General features: G+C 42.0%; 1 protein-coding gene across 1 annotated transcript in view; it reads right to left on the bottom strand.

Moving 5' to 3' along the window:
• ELAC2 (elaC ribonuclease Z 2) overlaps window positions 1-20,837 on the bottom strand; it is a 183,555-nt gene that overhangs the window by 121,306 nt on the left and 41,412 nt on the right. Inside the window, exons 5-7 of the mRNA XM_029600234.1 lie at window positions 17,857-17,914; window positions 7,207-7,275; window positions 6,012-6,164 (exon numbers count right to left, since the gene is read on the bottom strand). Of these exons, the coding sequence (XP_029456094.1) occupies window positions 6,012-6,164; window positions 7,207-7,275; window positions 17,857-17,914 (280 nt within the window). The remainder of the gene's footprint in view (window positions 1-6,011; window positions 6,165-7,206; window positions 7,276-17,856; window positions 17,915-20,837) is intronic.

Genomic DNA, 20,837 nt, shown 5'->3' with positions numbered 1-20,837 from the left:
GGTTTTCACCGATGGTGGTCCGAAATGGGGAGCGGTCGCCTGGCAAGCGCAAGGAAAATGGGTGACAAATTACGCCACCTCAGCAGTCAGCACAGAGAGCAGAACTAGCTGCAGTCAATTCTCGCTTTGCAATGTTTTATGAATGCTGATTTAAACATTATTTCTGATAGCCAGTATGTTTGTAATGTTGCTTCTTCTCTTCCTGGAGCATATGTAACCCCTTCATTAGACGAGAATCTAATATCCCTGTTCCTTACCCTGCAGTCAGCTCTCCAAAGCCGCACACACCAACTTTACATTGCCCATATCAGAAGCCACCAGCCTTTCCCTCGATGGATTTCTGAGGGCAATGCAGTTGCAGCCACAAAACAGGCAGTGCTTACTGTGACACCCTGGAATAGTCATTCCATGTTCCATCAAAATGCTAAGTCTATCGCAAAACAATTTAATATCCCACTAGAACAAGCCCAAGCCATTGTGCAACAATGCCCCCAATGTTCACAAGTCACCTCTGCCCCTTCTATGGGCGTGAACCCACGAGGCTTACGTGCCAACGAATTCTGGCAGATGGATGTTACCCAATATCCCTCCTCTGCCCCATGGAAGTTTTTGCATGTAACCATTGATACTTTCTCGCATTTTCTATGGGCCACACCCCAAAAAGCAGAAGCTACCGAACATGTTATTAATCACTGTATAAAAACTTTTTCTATAAATGGGATTACCCTCTGTTCTGAAAACTAATGGCCCTGCTTACAGCAGCCATTCCTTTGCTGAATTTTGCCAACAATGAAACATTAAACACATATTTGGCATTCCCTACAATTCCACAGGGCAAGCCATTGTGGAGAGGGCCAATCACACCCTTAAGACAGCCCTTGACAAACACAAACAAAAAGGAGGGAATGCCATTGGACTTCCCCCTGAACAGGACTGGCTGAACAAAGTATTGTTCACTTTAAATCTAAACATATCAAATTCAAATCAGACCACAGCCGTGGATAATCATTATGGGACTAGGGTTAGTCACCCACAGCCGTCAGTCTTGTATAGAATGTTACCTAACCCTGTTTGGCATGGTCCCGTTCCTTTGTTAACATGGGGACATAGATATGCTGCTGTGCTTGCTCCCAAAGGTCCACTTTGGGTTCCGAGCCGCTGTGTGGAGCCGTGTAAGGATGGCATGGCATCAAGGTCTACAGAACCCAATCCCAAACTTCTCCCTGAGCCTCCACAGCCCTCAGAAGGACAGAGGCCGGACTCCCTGCAAAAAGCAGCACCACAAGACCTGGGGACAGATCAAAGCGCTATCTGACCAATCTGCACAACTCTTGGAACAGCAAGGCCTTGAGAAAACTCCAGAGAACGTGTGACTTTTGTTAAGTGGACATTGTTTCAAATCCTGGCCAATGGAAACTAATTTTCAGATGGCATGTAACCTCTGCTGAATTGAGAAGAGTTTTCCATATCTTGCATGAACAATGATGGTATGTCATAGCATGATTTCTGCTGATTTGAAAAAGTATAAACAACTAGGAAACAGTTGCTAGCAGAACTCACTCTTGAAAGAATGCCTTACTATCAATTCACTTACACACACACACACAACTAGCTATGCACAACTGCAGAAATAAGTTATTATAATACCAGTGCAATACATCCAGCTGTAAGAAATTCATTGCACTAGGGAATAACTAACAAATGCTACAGGTTCCAGATTAGCAGCCTTTCATCATATATATATGAGAGTGAGAGAGAGTGAGAGTGAGAGAGTGTGTGTGAGAGAGAGAGAGACAGAGACAGAGACACACAAAAGAACGTCAGGACATTTGGGAAGAGACAGTTGGCTGCCAGCAATTCCCAGTTTCTAGCTTGTGGGTGAGAAATTTCCATGAAGGATGGGATTTATAAATGGTTTTCCCCATTTTAAACCAGAGCTGATCACACATTTATAAAAGGCAGTCACAAGTAGGGTAACAGAATACCAAAAATTACTTCTGCTTTTCAAGAATTATTAAAATCAAACTGAGTCGCTGAGAACTTTATTTTGAATTGGGGTCAGTGATAAGGTTTTTAAATTAAACTGGAAATACTTAAATCACACATTTATGACAAATTTTATCTTGTCTGCTATGAGAATGTTAGGAAACTATCAATAAATCTGGGTGAATTTTTATTTTTTATGCTCAGAGTGGTTATATTTATTGTATTTGGTGTAAGATGGGGCCTAGAGATAAAAACAAACAATGAAAGTTTATTAGGGCAGTCTTACACCAAATTAGCTGCGGGTAAGAGATTTGGGGGTGGATTTAAGAATTCATCAGGGTTTCCCCCCCCCCCCTAGTAATTTATAACATTTGAGGGAAAGTGCTAACCACGCCTGATAGCGCCAGCTCAGCCCTATTCGCACCTTTTTTTCATAAATTTATATATGAAATCACTTTGCACTTTTTGGTGATTTTGCAAATATCTTACTATGCAGGTTCATTAAATACATACACATGTAGATATTTCAGTACTACTGAGTTGTAGTCTTCCTTGCTTCTATCCTATATATTTATATACATATGTGCTAGAAGGAAATTGGTATCTCTTTTATACGTTAAAAGAGGAGGCTTCATTAGCAAGATTACTTATTGTAAACTGTTTTCTGTAGATAGTAATATGAATTAATATGAAATACCTGCCCACACCTTGGAAAGTAGACTACCTAGCTAGATTTAGCTATGATATAGTCTTGTGAGCCTTCTCAAGACAACGCCAGCATGGGAGCTCCTGCACATGCTTGGTAGAGCTCAAAGCTCTACTAAATCAACGAGATGAGTCTGTTCAGTGCCACCTGATGACATCACCCCACAAGCAATGGCTAATTAAAGCTTATTGATGGAAAAAAATAGAAATCTTTACCCCCTGTTTCAGGTGCCTTGGGTATTTTGGTAATTTTAAAGTTTAACTAGGTAAAAGTGAATATTTCAAAAGCAATGCAAATGAGAAAGGTTATCAATTTCTAAGTCTCAAAATCCCCATCATTCACTAAGGTAAAGATATAAATTTAAGGCATCATAGGTAGACAGCATGGAAAGGATAAAATAGATAACTATGGTTTGTAGCTCCCTGCTGTCAAAAGTAGAAAAATCCTGCTGTATAGCAGTATTCCTTTATACTATTGCTGGCAACAAGAATGTATTGTTTCAGAATAGGCAGCAGTCAAACTGTATACAACACCAAAAGGAAATCATCATTGATGGCAAGACAGTTGGTGATCTGACTGTCATGAAATTTAGTCAAAACAGACAAAATCTGGTATTAAAATGGAAATGCCAGAAAAAAAAAAAAAAAGACAAAATGCAACAGATATTAGAGCAGAATACATAGAGACCTCCCCTTCAGAGCAGTACAAACAAACATTCTCACTAGCTCCTAATTCTACCACACATGCAAGTTTACTTACTAATCAGTGTGAAACTTATTAAAAGCAGCAGCACTAGACTGATTTACCTTTTAACAGCTTTCTTGGCTCTGTCTTATTCCTAGGTCTTTGTGTTTTAACATTGTATATCCACTCTTAAAATGATTAGATAAAAAGACAGGAGGAGTGATACATGCCTATCCAAAGAACTTAAGATTCACTTTAGCCACTTTTTTTTTTTTTTTTTTTTTAATAAAGTTTCTCTTGCAGCCTCTTCCATAAACTTTCATTAAAAGATCTTAAAGTAGCCATGAATTTCCAAGTGCTATATATATATATATATATATATTTATTTATCTAACATTTTTCTATACCGACCTTCAAGGTTAAATACCATATCAGGTCAGTTTACATCGAACAGGGGTAGATCAGTGTAACATAACATAACAAAGGAACAACTTTTTATAATTAGTGGAGGTAAAGCAGAAAAGTAAGAAAGTTACATAATAACAAGGACCATGAACTAGGAAGCTGAATTCAGCTGGAAAAAGAGAAACCTTAAGAATGTATTAAATTAAAATACTAGGAGACTAGTAACTGATGAGAATATTGAAGGGGCGAAGTTCCAAATTCAATGCTGAGTATATATATATATATATATATATATGGCTTAAGCAAAACCTTGAAATCCTGTTGACTGGACAGGCTATTGAAACCAATATCAGAATTATCCAAATATTATGCTGTGTATGTAAGCTGAGTTCACATTGGTCTCATCTGCAAAACTGAAGAGACATTAATCCTCTATTCTGCAGCTTTACAAGCCAGTTTTTACATTTCCTGATGCTACTACCAAAAAGGCAGAGATGCATACTGTATTAGCAGTAAAATTATAAAAATGTAGAGATAATCTTGTTTACAGATTTGACAATATTCAGAAAAATGGATTCTCCACTGCAGATTTTAGAAAACCACTGCCCTTGTAATGAGTTACAGAAGTTCACTGCAGATTTGTTTGTCCCCAGATATCGCACACTTCCTGATCACCACTCATTCTATAACTAGCCTGTATATGAAAATTCCACCTCTACTAACAGACTTGGTAAGTAAGATAAGATTTATATCCTACACAGCAGGGAGCAGGTTAAGGATACCATGGACACAATCAGCCAGAAATAGAAGATGTTTGAGCGAAATCTCCAAGGGGAAGTGTCACCTTAAGAATTAAAAGGGTTTGAGAGGACAGGCAGGGTTGGAACTCCAAGCCCACTTCCCAAACTGCTATACAAAAAGGGCTGGGGATCCAGGAGTAAGAGGCAGCTACCAGAACCAGAAAGAGATGAGAAAAAGAGGTCAGATGCTGGGGAGGATTCCGCCCCGCTTAAGCTGCTGCTCTCATAGGAGGCACAAGACACCTAAGGCAAAGAAGTAACCTTAACAAAAGAAGGGGGAAAGAGGGAGGTATGTGCTTTTTGTTAGGGCTAACTGGCTATACCTGGCCCTTGTCAATTTCATGAACTATGTTTAGCTTCATGCAGATTTGGGCATTTAGTTCTTTGGTTTGATTGTTGATTTACTAACCCCTCTTTCTTTTAACCTAGTAAATAAACCAGACTATGTAAGAATAAAAAAAAAAAAGTTTAAAGTCTGGGATCGTTCTACCTTTCCCTCTATCTCAGACAGGCCTGGCAGCATATGCGTTACCTTCACAGTACAAAAAGACATGAGATCACAGACATGTAAAGTTCTCAGACACAACCATGGCAACAATGATTCAAGCAACAATTTATAGCATTTTGAACACTGCTAAACTCTGAGAAGTCCACTGGCCAATATTTACTTGTCTAGATGTCAACAGAATAAGTTATGTAAAGCATCTGCCACTTGGTAAACTTGGAATTCATAGGTTCAAATTCCAGCATGGTTGATTTGGTCATTAATCACCTCAAGTTACATAAAATATCACTTGTAGGAATCAACATTAGGTAATTATAGTGCTTTTGTCCAAAGCACTCTATAGATAGGTTAGGCTATAGACCTACTAATAATTATCTCCTAGGCCAGGGGTTCTCAACTTAGGCTGGGTGTGTCTGAAGGACTTTCTGGTTTTCAGACTATCCACAATGAATGTGCATGAGAGAGATTTGCATGCACTGCCTCCATTGTCTGCAGCTCCCTCTCATTCAAATGTGGATATCCTGAAAATCTGAATGACTGGCTGTGTCTGAAGGACTAAGTTGAGAACCCCTGGCCTAGGAGTCAATTAATAGTAGGTCAATAGCTCTGAAACCGTCTGGATTAGGCAGCTGAGGTAGAACTGATCCAATGGAAATGCAATAATGGAAGAGCTGCTATGCACCCAACCCTACTGCTAAAAGGAATTTATTCAGGTTCTGTAGAGGCTCGATTTCACAAACGTTCTATAGCTCAGTTATAGTGCTATACTGATCCTAGAGAAACCAGGGCCCTAAGTTGTGACACTCTGAAAAGACCAAACAGAAAGGATCATGCAATTGTTAATGTAATACATTATCTTTCGTGTTGATCCTTTTGAAAGGTATCACAATTTACTAAGATTTAAATAAGCAAAATTCTGAGTTACCTGGTCTTCCAGAGGATTCTCCTTTCTTGCTGAGCGGGTTTTCAAGTTTCTCAAGCTGTTGCTGTGCAGAATTAGGCGATGGAGGTTTGTGGCCGACACTGTCTGGTGATGGCTCAGGACTCTGACAATCTTTGGTGTCGTGTGATATTCCGGCTGCTCTCACACACACAAAAAACCCAACAGTAATAAAACGGATCTGAAAAGGCTTTCATCTCAATGGTTTAATAGGTAGGTTCTAAAATATTAATGCACACAAGTCTGAATATATACGACTTGTCGGTTAAGCAGAAGAATTCCTGCTTTAGTGAGAAAAGAAAAGAGAGACAATGAACCACTGAACACAAAGGATGTTGGGGGGGGGGGGGGGGGAGGGCAGGGAACAGTACAACTTCAGGAAGGCTTTAGAACTGAGAGTCCAGTCCGTGGCTCGGTGGCAAGTTGTGCGCTGCTATGAGGAGGGACCTGGGTTTGACTCCCAGCTCAGGTTTTCCATGCCTTGTATTCACTGGGGCTGGGTCCACAGAACCTGGAGGAGGAAGAGTCAGTCATTCCTGCAACTGTGACTCCTAGGAGGTCAGATTTAGAGCCCATGTTTGCATAGTTCTCAAAGGAGACTTGGTGCATGACTGCTGACCACGGACCATCACTGTGCTGAGGGGACTATAAACTGGAGAAGATATAAGTAGGGGGGGGGGTGGAATATTCCAAAGTATGTAAAATGAAGGCAGATAGTGATAGATCCCGGCCCTAATCTGATTTGAGCTGGAAGCCCAGAGGAGGAATTAAGGAAAAAAAAAAAAAGACATAACATACTATATCTCAGAATGATGGACATCACAATTCCACAAAGTACATCAACATTTTTTTTCTCCTATCTAAATAACTATAGTACTGTATCCTGGGGTCTCCCCATTCTCAGCACCCAATCAAATATAACTATTGCATACTGCATAAATTCTGCTTTTACTTAACACACACTTTCCTCAAATTTGTTTTAAAATAAAAATTTTGTGGATGCCTAAGTTTACACTAGCTGCCAGAAACGTTATTGTGGATGGAAGAAAACAGGCCTACTTTTGCTAGAGTATAATACGTCAGGATGACCATTTTCAGCAGATATTTTTGTGGGGCAATACAGAAACCCCTCCTACCCAACAAAAATATAAACAGATTACAAAACATACCAAGAACTCACCAAATATAGGCACCTGATAGACAGTCATGGTGTCATCCCTGTACTCCGGATCAGAATAAGGTCGCACAGCTGCCAAAAAAAAAAAAAAAAAAAAAAAAAAGAAAAATTTATACATGCCTTGCATTTATAAAACTTGTAGTTACAAAGAAGTGGAGACAATAAAATGGTTTTGCAAATATTTTATGGCCTGGGAAAGTCAAACTACTTACCACCATATCATTTCTAAATATATGTAGCACTGTACAATTATACATAAAGAGGTATGGTAGAGATGAATTAACTGAGCACGGTGCTATCAGATGTACATCTGCAATACAGAATGCTAGGTACCTCCTTTCTTGTACCTGAAGGACTCTTCCATTTTATTTTTGATCAATATATGTTTATACTGTACAGCACCTGTTAAGTAAACACGCTTCAAAGACCCACTTCAAAAAGACGAAAAATGGAGTTCAACAGTAACACTTTGCAAATTAATACCTCAGAAGGCAGTTATTTCTTGCACTGTCAAAATTTTGACCTTAAATGACATTCAGCGTATTATATTGCAATACAGATAGATACCTTAGTTTTCAGTTTTTGATTTTGCCTGGGAATTTCAAAGTTATAACAAATCAGTGAAAAAGTGACATAACAGGAGAAAAAAAAAAGTCATGGAAATGTGATTTTTCTACTGATCTTGTGTGTTAACACTGAAATTTGAAGGCAAAATAAAGATAAAAATTGAAAATGAAGGTCCCTAAATATAGATAGAAATCCCAAGTTGACTAACCTAATATCACAGTGATTTCTGGAGCAGAACACTGATTTCACAAATAGGATTACAACTTTGTATAAAGACCAGCAGTAGGGGAAAAAAAAGTAGTCCGTTCTTCACAAAGTATCCTCAATAAAAAGCGATTCAAGAATGACACAAAAATAAACGTTCTTCCATTTTTTTTCCCCCCTCAAAGGATTGCTTGCTTTTTACTACTTATATCTTTAAAATAAATTTGTATTCCACCAATCCACAAATCTTTGTGGATAACATTTCATAAATAATCATAAGCTAAACCACCACCACATTAAATACCATGACAATAATAGACTAATAAATTGAAAAACTTCAGAGGAAAAAAAAAAAAAAAAAAAAAAGCAGGTCAGCCCCTGGAATAGTGACAATTGGGTCTCTCCACTTTCTGGAATTAGGGGGAAATGCCTATGAAAAGAAATATGCCTTCAGAAGTCCCGGAAATGAAGTAAATCCTTTTCAGTCTTGATTTCTTCAGGCATATTGTTGCACAAAGTAGGCCCGCAATTTTAAACATCCTATTCCTGGATTTAGCTAACCGTGCTTCTCTTAAATAAAAGGTATATCCAGACGACATTGTCATCAAACCAGAGTAGGCATTTTGGTTGATAGGTATGGACTACAGATGTAATGCAAGGTGGATCCATTTAAAGAAGAAAGTTAAAACTTTAAATTTTATTCACCATGAGACCAGTAACCAGCATAAAAATGGCCAGAACAAGTGAAACATAGTGAATGGCCATATTTTGAATTGTAAAGAATTCAGATGTATGCTTGGTAGACCTAAAAAGAATGTTACAATAAGGCAGAAAAGATAAATTATATGGAAACCTGATTGACTGAGAAGAGGCTTTAATGAATGGAAAAGGAGTAACTTAAGAGGATGATTATACTAGTGCACTGAAATGTGGTCTTAGGGATAAGAGAGGGGGTCTATCTGTATCCCAGGTTGCAGACCAGGTATAAAGCTCCTTTCGAATGGAACACTGAAAGTAAGGCTGTCCATTTCTGAGCAAGACAAGATTATAATTTCCATTTTCTTTATATTCAACTACAGTTTGTTCTCATGCAGTCAGTCAATCCGTGCTAAAAACAGCTTGATAATTTTTCCCAATGCTGCATCAATGTAGGAAATGATGGGGGGAGGATGGACAGTGTCATCCATGTAACATTTGAAAGATAGCCTGGGAAGCAGTGAACCAAGGGGCATTAAATGTTGAATAGGATGGGCAATAGGAGGCCTTGAGGTACTCCTGTAGATAGAGAATAGGAATTAGAAACAGCAGCACCCATCCTTACCCTATAAAAGCGACCTATCAAGAATGAGGTGAACCATGAATAAACTGTGGACCCTATACCCAGAATTTTCAGACAATACAATTTAGTGTGTCAAAGACTGATAAGTCCAATAGGACTAACAGATATTTGGTACTGAGTCAAAGCTCTGAAAGATAATGAAGGTGGACAGAAGTAAAGATTCCATGCTATGGCGTGGGCAGAATTCAAACTGGGAGCTGTGTCTAAAAGATCATCTTTGAGGAATTCCTGCAGTTGTGAACATACTATTTTTTCCATTAACGTAAGGGCCGATACAGTAAAAACGCAGGAGAGCGCCTGCTCTCCTGTGCGCGTGATTCTGTATTTAAATGAGGCCCGGTTAGTGTCCCTAGCGCCTCCTTTTGGACAGGAGCAGCAGCTTTGACAGCCGACGCTCAATTTTGCCGGCATCTGTTCTCCCGCCCGCTGACAGCCGCGGGCCCGGAAACCGGCAAAATTGAGCGTCCGGTTTTCGACCTGACAGCCGCGGGCTGACTTCAAATTTTTTTTTTTTTACCCTTCAGGACCTCCGACTTAATATCACCATGATATTAAGTTGGAGGGTGCACAGAAAAGCAGTCTTTACTGCTTTTCTGTGCACTTTCCCAGTGAAGAAATTAGCGCCTACTTTTGGGTAGGCGCTAATTTCTGAAAGCAAAATGTGCGGCTTGGCTGCACATTTTGTTTTCTGAATTGCGCGGGAATACCTAATAGGGCCATCAACATGCATTTGCATGTTGCGGGCACTATTAGGTTTAGGGGATTGGACGCGCATTTTCGGCCCCTTACTGAATAAGGGGCAACGCTAGCACGTCGAAAACACGCGTCCAATGACGGGTTAACAGTGCGCTCCGGAGCACACTGTACTGTATCAGCCCGCCAGTTAATAATGGTAAAGTAGAAACTGGATGGTAATTGGAAAGATCCGCTGGAATTTGTTGCCAGCGGATGTGGTTAGTGCAGTTAGTATAGCTGTGTTTAAAAAAGGATTGGATAAGTTCTTGGAGGAAAAGTCTATTACCTGCTATTAATTAAGTTGACTTAGAAAATAGCCACTGCTATTACTAGCAACGGTAACATGGAATAGACTTAGTTTCTGGGTACTTGCCAGGTTCTTATGGCCTGGATTGGCCACTGTTGGAATTAGGATGCTGGGCTTGATGGACCCTTGGTCTGATCCAGTATGGCATGTTCTTATGTTAAAATGCATACTTGCCAATTAGATGTGCTAGAACCCTCCTCACTGATGTAGGGTCCCACAGGTGAGAATGACTGGCAATAGTGGTCCTCCACTGCCCATTGAGCTCAGCAGGTATCAAAAGGTGACTCCTGGATGGGAGAAACCTTTGACCTTCACCAAGGAGTTACCCCGGAGAAGAGACCAAATCTGGAATGGTTTCCTCGTGAACTAGATTGCTGTGCCGTAGGACATCCTATGGACAGCGCTACTGCCCAACTGGCTCTTGGATCCTGGGAGGAACAGAGAAAGTGACTGCTAGTCATATGCAGAGACATCCCTTCTCTGGGAAACTGATAACAAGGGGACACCCCGTGTAGGGTTGACAACCAGGTGTCCAGAGGAGCCTTGGAAACCTAGTCGTATCTCACCTTCCTAAAGGGACAGGAATGCAATGGAAATCGGGGCCTCACGATCCCGAAAAATCTTAACTCTCCAGGTGAAAGTTGAGTTACGGTCACTAATTGCTGAGGTTCAGAAGTGACTAATCTGCCACTTACAGCCACTCTCAGATGGGGTAGGCCATGATGGCAATCAAATGGAAGGACTCCAGCAAAACGGTCCAATGACCACTATTGCTGTCCCTGGTCTACAAGGAGATGCACAGATTCAAAAGAATCAGGGCTCCAGTTCAGCAATAAACCTGCAAGTGATGGAGCCCCAGGGGCTTCCCCACAAAGGGGATTTGTAACACAGGAGGGATCAAAAGAGACCTTCTTCTGAGGAAGGAGGAGACGACTCCCAACACTACCCTCCTGGTATCCACTCCCATTGGAGTCCAACCAGGGACACAGTCTTAGGTCAGTACTGTGGCTGCAGCGCACAACCTGTTGTGCTTGCCATGGAGGAAACACACACACAGTAGAGAACTGGAAGAATAGAGCCCTCCGTTGTAAAAACATGCGGACTAGTACTTGGTGGAATCCCATCCTACAGATGGCGGCACACCTATTCACCGTGTTTGTGGATACAATCTCATGGCATAGCAAGGACCGAGCACCACCTGTTAGAGTGGGTGGAAGCACACTGCCAAAAAGCAATCAGAGTGTGTGATGGCGCTTCCTCGCCAATCACAGAACAGACTATAAAGGATGATACTTTGACATAATGACCTAACCCTGGCATGGCTATATACTGTAAACCACCACCAATGTACTGGTATATATTATGTAGCACACTGTCACCGAAAACCTTTTGTTAGACCCTCTATTCACGAGTAGGCATATATAATTCCATCTCGTTTGTCATAAGGGGTCTCTACTTTAATTATGAATCACACCTATATTTTGTTTGAATTTTTCACATTTTCTTTAAAAATATCTCCTCAAAAACATTCATGGGGAAAACTCCCAACCGATACAGTCACACGGGTAATATTGATACAGATACTTATCCACGATGAAAAGGTCCCAAACGTCCCGACATGGCCATGTTTCAGACCGGAGTCCTGCTTCAGGGGAATAGCTCGAAATCTGGAAACCAATTCAACGGAAACGATCCATCTTTTACTCAAAGAAGTTCCATCATAAGCGGCGATTTAGTCCGTGCATATCCTTTTCTAAATGCGGGCTGAATTGCAACCCGCCTGATTTAACAATGGCGACAAACCGGAAACTTTTATACACCTCTTCCGGAAACACACTTTAGTTCATACCTCCTCCGAGAACGCAAGAGGTGTTCCCGGAAGATGTGTATAAAAGTTTCCGGTTTGTCGCCATTGTTAAATCAGGCGGGTTGCAATTCAGCCCGCATTTAGAAAAGGATATGCACGGACTAAATCGCCGCTTATGATGGAACTTCTTTGAGTAAAAGATGGATCGTTTCCGTTGAATTGGTTTCCAGATTTCGAGCTATTCCCCTGAAGCAGGACTCCGGTCTGAAACATGGCCATGTCGGGACGTTTGGGACCTTTTCATCGTGGATAAGTATCTGTATCAATATTACCCGTGTGACTGTATCGGTTGGGAGTTTTCCCCATGAATGTTTTTGAGGAGATATTTTTAAAGAAAATGTGAAAAATTCAAACAAAATATAGGTGTGATTCGTAATTAAAGTAATGAGACCCCTTATGACAAACGAGATGGAATTATATATGCCTACTCGTGAATAGAGGGTCTAACAAACGTTTTTCGGTGACAGTGTGCTATATAATATATACCAGTACATTGGTTATTGTTGTTGTTTACAGAGGGGTGTACTGGAATACACTATTGGTGCGAGTGGGTGTTTGTGTGATGGCTATATACTGCACAGGTATGGAGAATGCTGCCTGCCAGTGCCTCGCCGCTTGGAATAGATGCTCTGACCGTGCATGCTGCACACCAGTGTCACACTAACATCCAATGGAGTGGATAGGAACAGTGTGACAACGGCTTCTCAGTACCACCAGGACTCTGATTATAGTGTGGTGGTGGGTGCCATTGCTCCCATGGTACCCCCAAGTACCTGATAATGTTCCAAGAGGATTGCCAAAGAGGTCAAGCAAGGTGACAGAACATTTTTCAGATACAGAGAAAGGAAAAAGGCATAAAGAGGTATAGTGAAACTGAAAGGTGCCAAGGATCAATGTGTGGAGAGAGATGAAGAAATGGCAGAAATATTAAACAAATACTTCAGTTCGGTGTTCACTAAAGACGACTCTGGAGGAGGACAGTTGCTAGTTAACAAGACTATGGATGGGGGTGGAGTAGACAAAACTCAATTTCCAGAAGAGAATGTATGGGAAGAGCTAAGAAAACTGAAAGTGGACAAAGCCATGGGGCCTGAGGAAGTTCATCCCAGGATACTGAGGGAGCTCAGAGATGTGCTGGCAGGGCTGCTGCGTGACCTGTTCAACAGATCCCTGGAAACAGGAGTGGTGCTGAGTGATTGGAGAAGAGCGGTGGCGTTCCCACTTCACATGAGTGGGAGCAGAGAGGAAGCTGAAAACTACGGACCAGTTAGTCTCACCTCGGTGGTGGGAAAATTAATGGAGACTCAGCTGAAGGAAAGGATAATGAGCTTACAATCCGAGGAGCATCGATTCACCAGGGGAAGGTCCTGTCAGATTATTGATTTTTTTTTTATTGTGCGACTAGTGAATTGGATCAGGGAAGAGCACTCAATGTGATTTAAATGGATTTTAGTAAAGCTTTTGATACAGTCCCACATAAAAGACTCACTCCCAAGCTTCTCATTTTATTCATGAGTGCCAAGGTGGTGGCGTGGATTACAAACTGGTTGATGGATAGAAGACAGCGTGCGAGGGTAAAGGGAGCCTGCTCTGAAGGGAAAGCTGTTAAGTGGAGTGCCACAGGGATCGGTATTGGGACCGGATCTGTTCAATATATTTGTGGACGACATTGCAGAAGGGATAGAAGGTAAAGTTCATCTATTTGCAGACAATACTAAGATCTGCAACAGAGTGGACATGCTGGAAGGAGTAGAGAGAATGATTTAAGGAAGCTGAGATTCAATGCCAAGAAGTCCAGAGTCATGCATCTGGAGTGTGGTAATCCAAAAAAGAGTTATGAGATTGTGGGTGAAGGGCTGTTGTGCATGGAGCAAGAGAAGGTCCTTGGGGGCAATAGTGTCTAGCGATCTGAAGACAATGAAGCAATGAGAGAAGGCGATAGCAAAAGCCAGAAGAATGCTGGGTTGCATTCAGCGAACAACCAGTAAGAAAAAGGAGGTGAAAATCCCCTTGTACAGGTCCTTGGTAGCTTTACCTGGAGGACTGTGTTCAATTCTGGAGACTGTATCGCAAAAGGAACAGATAGGATGGAGGTGGTCCAGAGAAGGGCAACCAAAATAGTGGGGGGGGGGGGGGGGTTCTCCATCAAATGACTTCTGAGAGGTTGAAGGACCTAAATATGTATACCTTGGAGGAGAGATATGGTACAGACCTTCTGATGCACAATGACAAACCTTTTCTGTTGGAAAGAAATCAGTAGAACTACGGGTCATGAAATGAAACTCTAGGGAAGATGATTCAGAATCAATGTCAGGAAATATTTCTTCATAGAGAGTGCGGTGGATGCCTGGTATGCCCTTCCAGAGGAGGAGGAGGAGGAGACAAAAACAGTAAAAGATTTCAAAGGAGCATGGGATAAACACTGTGGATCCCTTAAGGCTAGAGGATGGGAATGAAGAAAAGAGTGCATGGGGGCAACTTGCTGGTGAGGCAGTTACTACTCTTGATCAATAAGCATTTATGCTGTTGATGCAACTTCATCATTGCTCTCTGCTTCAACAGCACGACAACTTTGTTATAAATTCACCCTCCCCTATCTTACACCTTTTCTTTTCGCCCCTCCACCCTATCCCCCATCCCAGTATTCCTTCTCAATCCAGACAATCATTCACCTGATTTCGTTTTAACATTAATGGCACATTTACTCACATTCGTTATAAGAATTGTCACCATAGGCTTCTAAATGTTTAAATGTTTAATTGTTCCTCATTTTTTATGTAATGCTCGCAAGCACTATTATTTTGTTCCATATAATGCTACTAGGCAAGTTGAATTGTTTTACTGTAAACTGGTTTGATTTGCATCCAATGCAAGAAGATCGGTATATAAAAAAACAAAAATAAATAAATAAGAGAGGAAAAGGGGAATTAGATTCACAGAGCAACCAACAAGGACACTGAATTGTACAGTCTGGGAAAACAATTTAGTATGGGGGCAGTTACTACCCGTAACCAATAAGCCTGATATTTTTGATTCAAACTCCAACGGCAAGAGTTAATGGGGAATTTGGCTCAAACAGCAACCAACAAGGAACCTGACTGACAGTCTGGGAAACTGATAATTATAAAAGGTGACTTGTATTGCGCAGTAGTTACTACTATAAGCTTGCTGGGCAGACTGGATGGACCACTTGGTCCTATTCTGATGTCATTTTCTATGTTTCTATGAAACAGCCCTTAAAAATTGTGCCGGGAATGGCTCACTGCCGTTTCCCTCATGGAACGGCAGCAGCAAAGTCCATGGCGACCGATGGTTCCCTGGTGCTCTGCGATAGTGTCCTGCAGCATCTAACCATGTCCACTGGTGCCCAACGTGGTGATGGGGCCCACAGAGCTCCCACGCTCAACAATGGATTGCATCAATGGCACCAAATGATGCTGTACCCAGGACTTTGATGGTGCTTGACCGTGTTTTGATCATTTCTGGTGCCACAGACGCCCACGGATATAGACAGCCCAGCAGCTCCGATGCCCAAAGGCATTGATGGATTGGTGGTACCAAGGGTGCCAGGGGCACCCGCAGGCAAAGGCTCTGCAGCCCCAACGTGCCTCATTGGTGCCCAAAGGAACCTATGACCGCTGGTGTGAGATTGCTCACCTATATGCCTGAAGGAGTCAATGCTGCGAGCTTGATGGCTTTCCTCACCAGCAGCTATCGCTGATGATAGCCTCGTTAGCACAGATGGTGCATGAAGCCAGGTGGAGCGCCCCCCCCCCCCGATCACAACAGCTCAGGGCCCCAGGATCAGCTGGATCCATGTTGCCAGATAGCTGTAGACCAGTGATGGGACAGCCCAATACCTGTCTGTGCCCAGTCTAGACACCACAAGTGTGCCTCAAGAGCATGGACCACTGCACCTGGATGCCTCTGTGCTCCAGGGTGCCTTGAGTAGATGGCAACTGCAGCGCTAAACAGCACCAAGTCCATCCAAGGCTGAAACACCTGTCACTCGATGGCTTCATTAGCACTTGAGGGCTCTCAGGCAGCCATGCACCTTGACTGTCTATGTATGCACCTCAATGGCATCGAGAGGGACCATGGTGCTCGATAGGAGTCCTGGTCCCCCGACACTAGAGGTCAGTGCCGCTACTCCCCCAGAGGCCTAAGGTATTCGATGACTCCGGTGCAGAGTTCACTGATATCTACGGTACAGAAGGCTCTTACGACACAGAGTGCGCCCCAGCACAAATCGACGGCATCAAGGATGAGTATGACGCTCAATGGCAGTCCAGACATTGATCCATCAGATCTTCAGTGCACTAGTCACAGATGTGCATGGGCAATTGTTACTGGACATGGCACTGAAGGTGCAGCAGCAAGCTGCTCACCCTCTTTCACAAGGAGACTGCACTGCCATCACAGGCAAGCAGGAAGGGGGGCTACATCGTCCAGGGCTCATGTCTGTCTGTGGAGACCAATTCTTTTGAATGTGGGGAGGACGAGCTCCCCACCCCCCACAGGAACCTTGTGGTCCTCTATTTCGTCACAGTCTGAGCTGCCATAGATGCCGATCGAGCGATGAAATGACATGGAACTCTCCTGCTTGGGTAAAATTCAGACAAGACCCCAGGCTCAGAGGTCTATGTGGATCACCCACAGACTGCCAAGCACCTGACAAAGGTGTAAAAAAACAGACAGAGCAAGGAAAGGACAGAGTTTTCAAACTGCAGGTGATTTATTTAATAAGGGATAGTATTAGACTCTGCCAGGCTGCACAGTGACTAGAGCCTGCCATGTGGCTGGCAGACAGTGGAAAGAAGGAAAAGAAAAAAAAAAAGAAAAAAGTCTATCATAAGGGAAAGAAAAAAACTGCTACAACTAGAAAAAAAATCATTTACAAAAACTGAGGAGAGCGCTAAACTGACTACTGTGATTCACACAGCTCTGCGGAAAAAAAGACTGAGGGATTCTGCCTGGGGGGCAGGGTGATAACTACAGCTGCACATGCTCAGTAGGGCGTTTGAAAGTTCTAGAATCTGAGATCAAAGTTCTGGACCAGAGCTCCATTTGATGTCACTCATGTGAGGACTATCATCCTGTTTGTTCTCTGAGAATTTCTACAGAAAATGTATGTAAATTTTAAAATACATTGTGTCTTATTTTCTAATCCTAACCAAAACATGTCCCCAGAAATGGCTTTCCTCAATCCAGCTAGAAATATGCATGCTATGGAACCCTATGGGTACTTTAGAACTGACTGAGCAATAGACAGCACATTTACCTCGAAAAATGGTTTTGAAAGTTGCCCTCCACAATGGATTTGTTTTGTCCACTATTTCACTAGATCCTCTACCTTGCCAGTGGCAACCCGACAAACTACCCCCAGAAGCAAAGCTGTTTTGTGCCCGCCCCCGAATTACATATGTCCAGCTACAAGTGGACTGGTGGAAGTAGTATCCTACTGTGATGTCAAACTTTTCATGTTCGAGTACCAGATTCAATACTGCTCCCATATGTTTGGATTCTGTTATTTGCCTCTCTCTTTGTAAATTAGGATCAGCCAACTGGTCTTCAAGATCTGTAAACACATGAATAAATCTATGGAAAAGGGCATTTTAAACAAAAAAGGCTTACCTAAGTTTATTCCAGCTAATGGGCCAGAAAACACTTTGATGGCATCCAGGTACTTTTGCTACAAAAACAAACAAAAAAAAAGCCAAAGGATTTAGGGGGGAAAAGCTCCACACCAGTTAAGCAATAAAAATCAGGTACAATAGTATGCTTAGATTTAATGAAAGGTGAGAAGCTACCAGCGCAAATATTGACCTACTAATCGTTTAGCAGAAGCAGCACAATCCTCACACAGAAGTCTGCTCTGGTATAAAAGGCACTGTCAGTGCTGTAAGCACAAAGTACAATCCTAATTTTAGTGATAGACTTCATTAAAACAATGAATTCTTTATATCTTGTGTCAAACCAGCTGCATAGATGGGAGCTTGTGTCACAGACTCATGGGAGTTGTAAGGTAAAGACTCACGCTTCCTGTTAAGCCAAGAGATGTCAAACTGTATTTGGATATGAAAAAGATTTTTTTGGCTAGAATAATCACTCACCTTTTAACCATAACAGCAGCTGTTTGGACTGCCACCTTTAATGCATGGAATACATATAGTCTGGGCTTCCATTAATTTTTTTTTAAACATCATCCATGCCTAATGTAAACAAATTTTGCAGCTGCTGCTTTCAGTTATCAGTCTCCCTTTTGAAGGAAAATGTTATCACAGATTTCCTTATTGTCCTCCCTTCAGTTATAAAGTCAAATTTGATTATGTTATGATCACTATTACCAAGTGGCCCCAACACCATTACCTCAAACCTCACAGTACACTTCCTTTTTCTTCCTGTAGGCTTGTTACTGCAGCTTTGTAGGCCAAGTTAAGTGTTAGAATGGCCCTGCATATTAATTGCCATCTTCACTTTTTTTGCCCTAATCTGTGGGCACTTTCAATACAGAATCAGTTTGCTCAGCCTCTATCTTTCTAAGAAGCCAAGTAGCTTGTTTTCAGTAATGGATTCGGAAGTCAAACAAATTGCAGGTTGCTTCTACATGATCTATTTTCTAGATCTTTAATTTGATCTTCATTTACATCCACTGCCTTTTATAAAAAACAAGCAGTTAAGCCCGTTAAAACGGGCTACATCCCTCTGTCTCTCACCTCCCCCTCATTCTCTCTCCCCTCACTCTTCACCACCCCCTACCTCCCTCCCTCACCCACTCCTCCCCTCCCTCCCACTCTCTCCCCCCCACTCAGTCCCTCCTCTCTCCCCCCCACTCAGTCCCTCCTCTCTCCCCCCCACTCAGTCCCTCCTCTCTCCCCCCCACTCAGTCCCACCCCCCACTCTCTCTCTCTTCTCCCTCCCTCGCTACTGGCCGCTGCCGCCGCCCGCTACCGCCGTCGCTGCTGCCACTGGACGCCGCCATTTTTTTTCTGACGCTGGCTCAGACAGACGTGCTCGCCCGCACATGCGCGGTAGAGCTGGTCTCTACTGCGCATTTGCGGCACGTCGGTCAAGCTTCGTTTATCTAGTAAGATGTTTAGTTATTTCCTGAACAGCTCCTTGCACATCACCTTCTGCTTCAGATAACTGCTATCCTACCTCTGGATTGTCACCAATTTCAGTGATCATGCAACTTCAAGCTTCAACTTTAGATTGCTTACCATACAAATGCCCAAGATGATTTACAGCAATACTAAATGCATAAATATAATAAAGGGCCACAAAAAACACAAATTTTGAAGGAAACCCAAATAACTGCCAGCATGGTTTAATAGTGAGGTGAAAGGGGCAATTAAAAGCCAAAAGGGCATTATTCTATAAAATGGAAAGCAGACCAAAATGAGGAAACCAGGGAAGAAAATAGGCACTGGCAAGTAAGATGTAATAAAGCAAATTAAGAGAATATAAAAAGAAGTTTGCCAGAGGTAAACATGTAAACTTTTTCAAGTACATTTGAAGCAAAATGCCTGTGAGGGAGTTAGTTGGGCCACTAAATGATGGATGCAGAAAAGGAGTTCTAAGAAAATAGCATAAAAACAAATTCTTTGCATGTATCTTTAATGAGTATGTTGAATCATATCCCTGCCATTAACATGTTTTGATAGTGATAACTAAGCAACTGATCAAAATCACCATGAAACTGAAGAATGTAATAAATCAGATTGACAGCTTAAAGGACAAATCTCAGGGACCGAATGGTGTTCACCCTAAAGTTTTAAAAACTCAAAACATGAAATTGCAGACCTGCTTCTGGTGATTTGCAACCAGGCATTTAAAACAGTCACAGTATCTGAAGACTAGAGGGTGGCCTACAGGATGCCAATTTTAAGAAAAACGAGAATTTACAGAGCTGGACATTTGTGCCAACCAAACTGCAGAAGCTACTCAAAGACAAAAATTACAGACCCCACAGATATGAAGGGGGGGGGGGGGGGGGGGGGAAGAGAATGACCAACATGGGTTTTGTAAAAGAAAGTCTTGCCTTACCAGTTTACTAGATTATATATTTTTTTAAAGCGTAAAACGTGGATAAAAAGGTGAGCTAGTTTATATAGTATATTTGGATTTTGAAAAGACATTTCAAAAGGTCCATCAGATTCCTCAGGAATTTGGGAGGTCATGGGAGGCAGTGTCCTATTGGACTGGTAACTGGATTAAAAAAAAAAAAAAGAGAGACAGAAACCAAGCATAGAACTAAGTGGTCAGTTTTCCCAAATAGAGAAAGATGGTTAGTGGCAATTCCTATGGGTTTATACTGGCAATGGAGAAATTACTACTTTCCTGCTAATTTCGTTTTCTTTAGCATAAACAGACTCAGGACCAGTGGGTTGTGCACCTCTGCCAGAAATGGAGACTGAGCAAACTGATGTCACAGTACATATACTCCTGCAGTGACATCAGCCTACCAGTATTCGCGTCAAAAGCCAAACTGTGGATAGACTTGAAAAAAAAGATTAAAAAAACCCACCATTACTGTACTCAACAGGTAACACTGAACTCAGGCGATGAATGTATGTACCCCAATCTAGGGACTGGATGAATACTTACCAGTAATC

The sequence above is a fragment of the Rhinatrema bivittatum genome, chromosome 4 (genome assembly GCF_901001135.1).
Source record: "Rhinatrema bivittatum chromosome 4, aRhiBiv1.1, whole genome shotgun sequence".
In the NCBI taxonomy this organism is placed as follows: domain Eukaryota; kingdom Metazoa; phylum Chordata; class Amphibia; order Gymnophiona; family Rhinatrematidae; genus Rhinatrema; species Rhinatrema bivittatum.
Note: the sequence above shows the minus strand (reverse complement) of the source record. Positions and strands in the feature narration are given on the sequence as shown.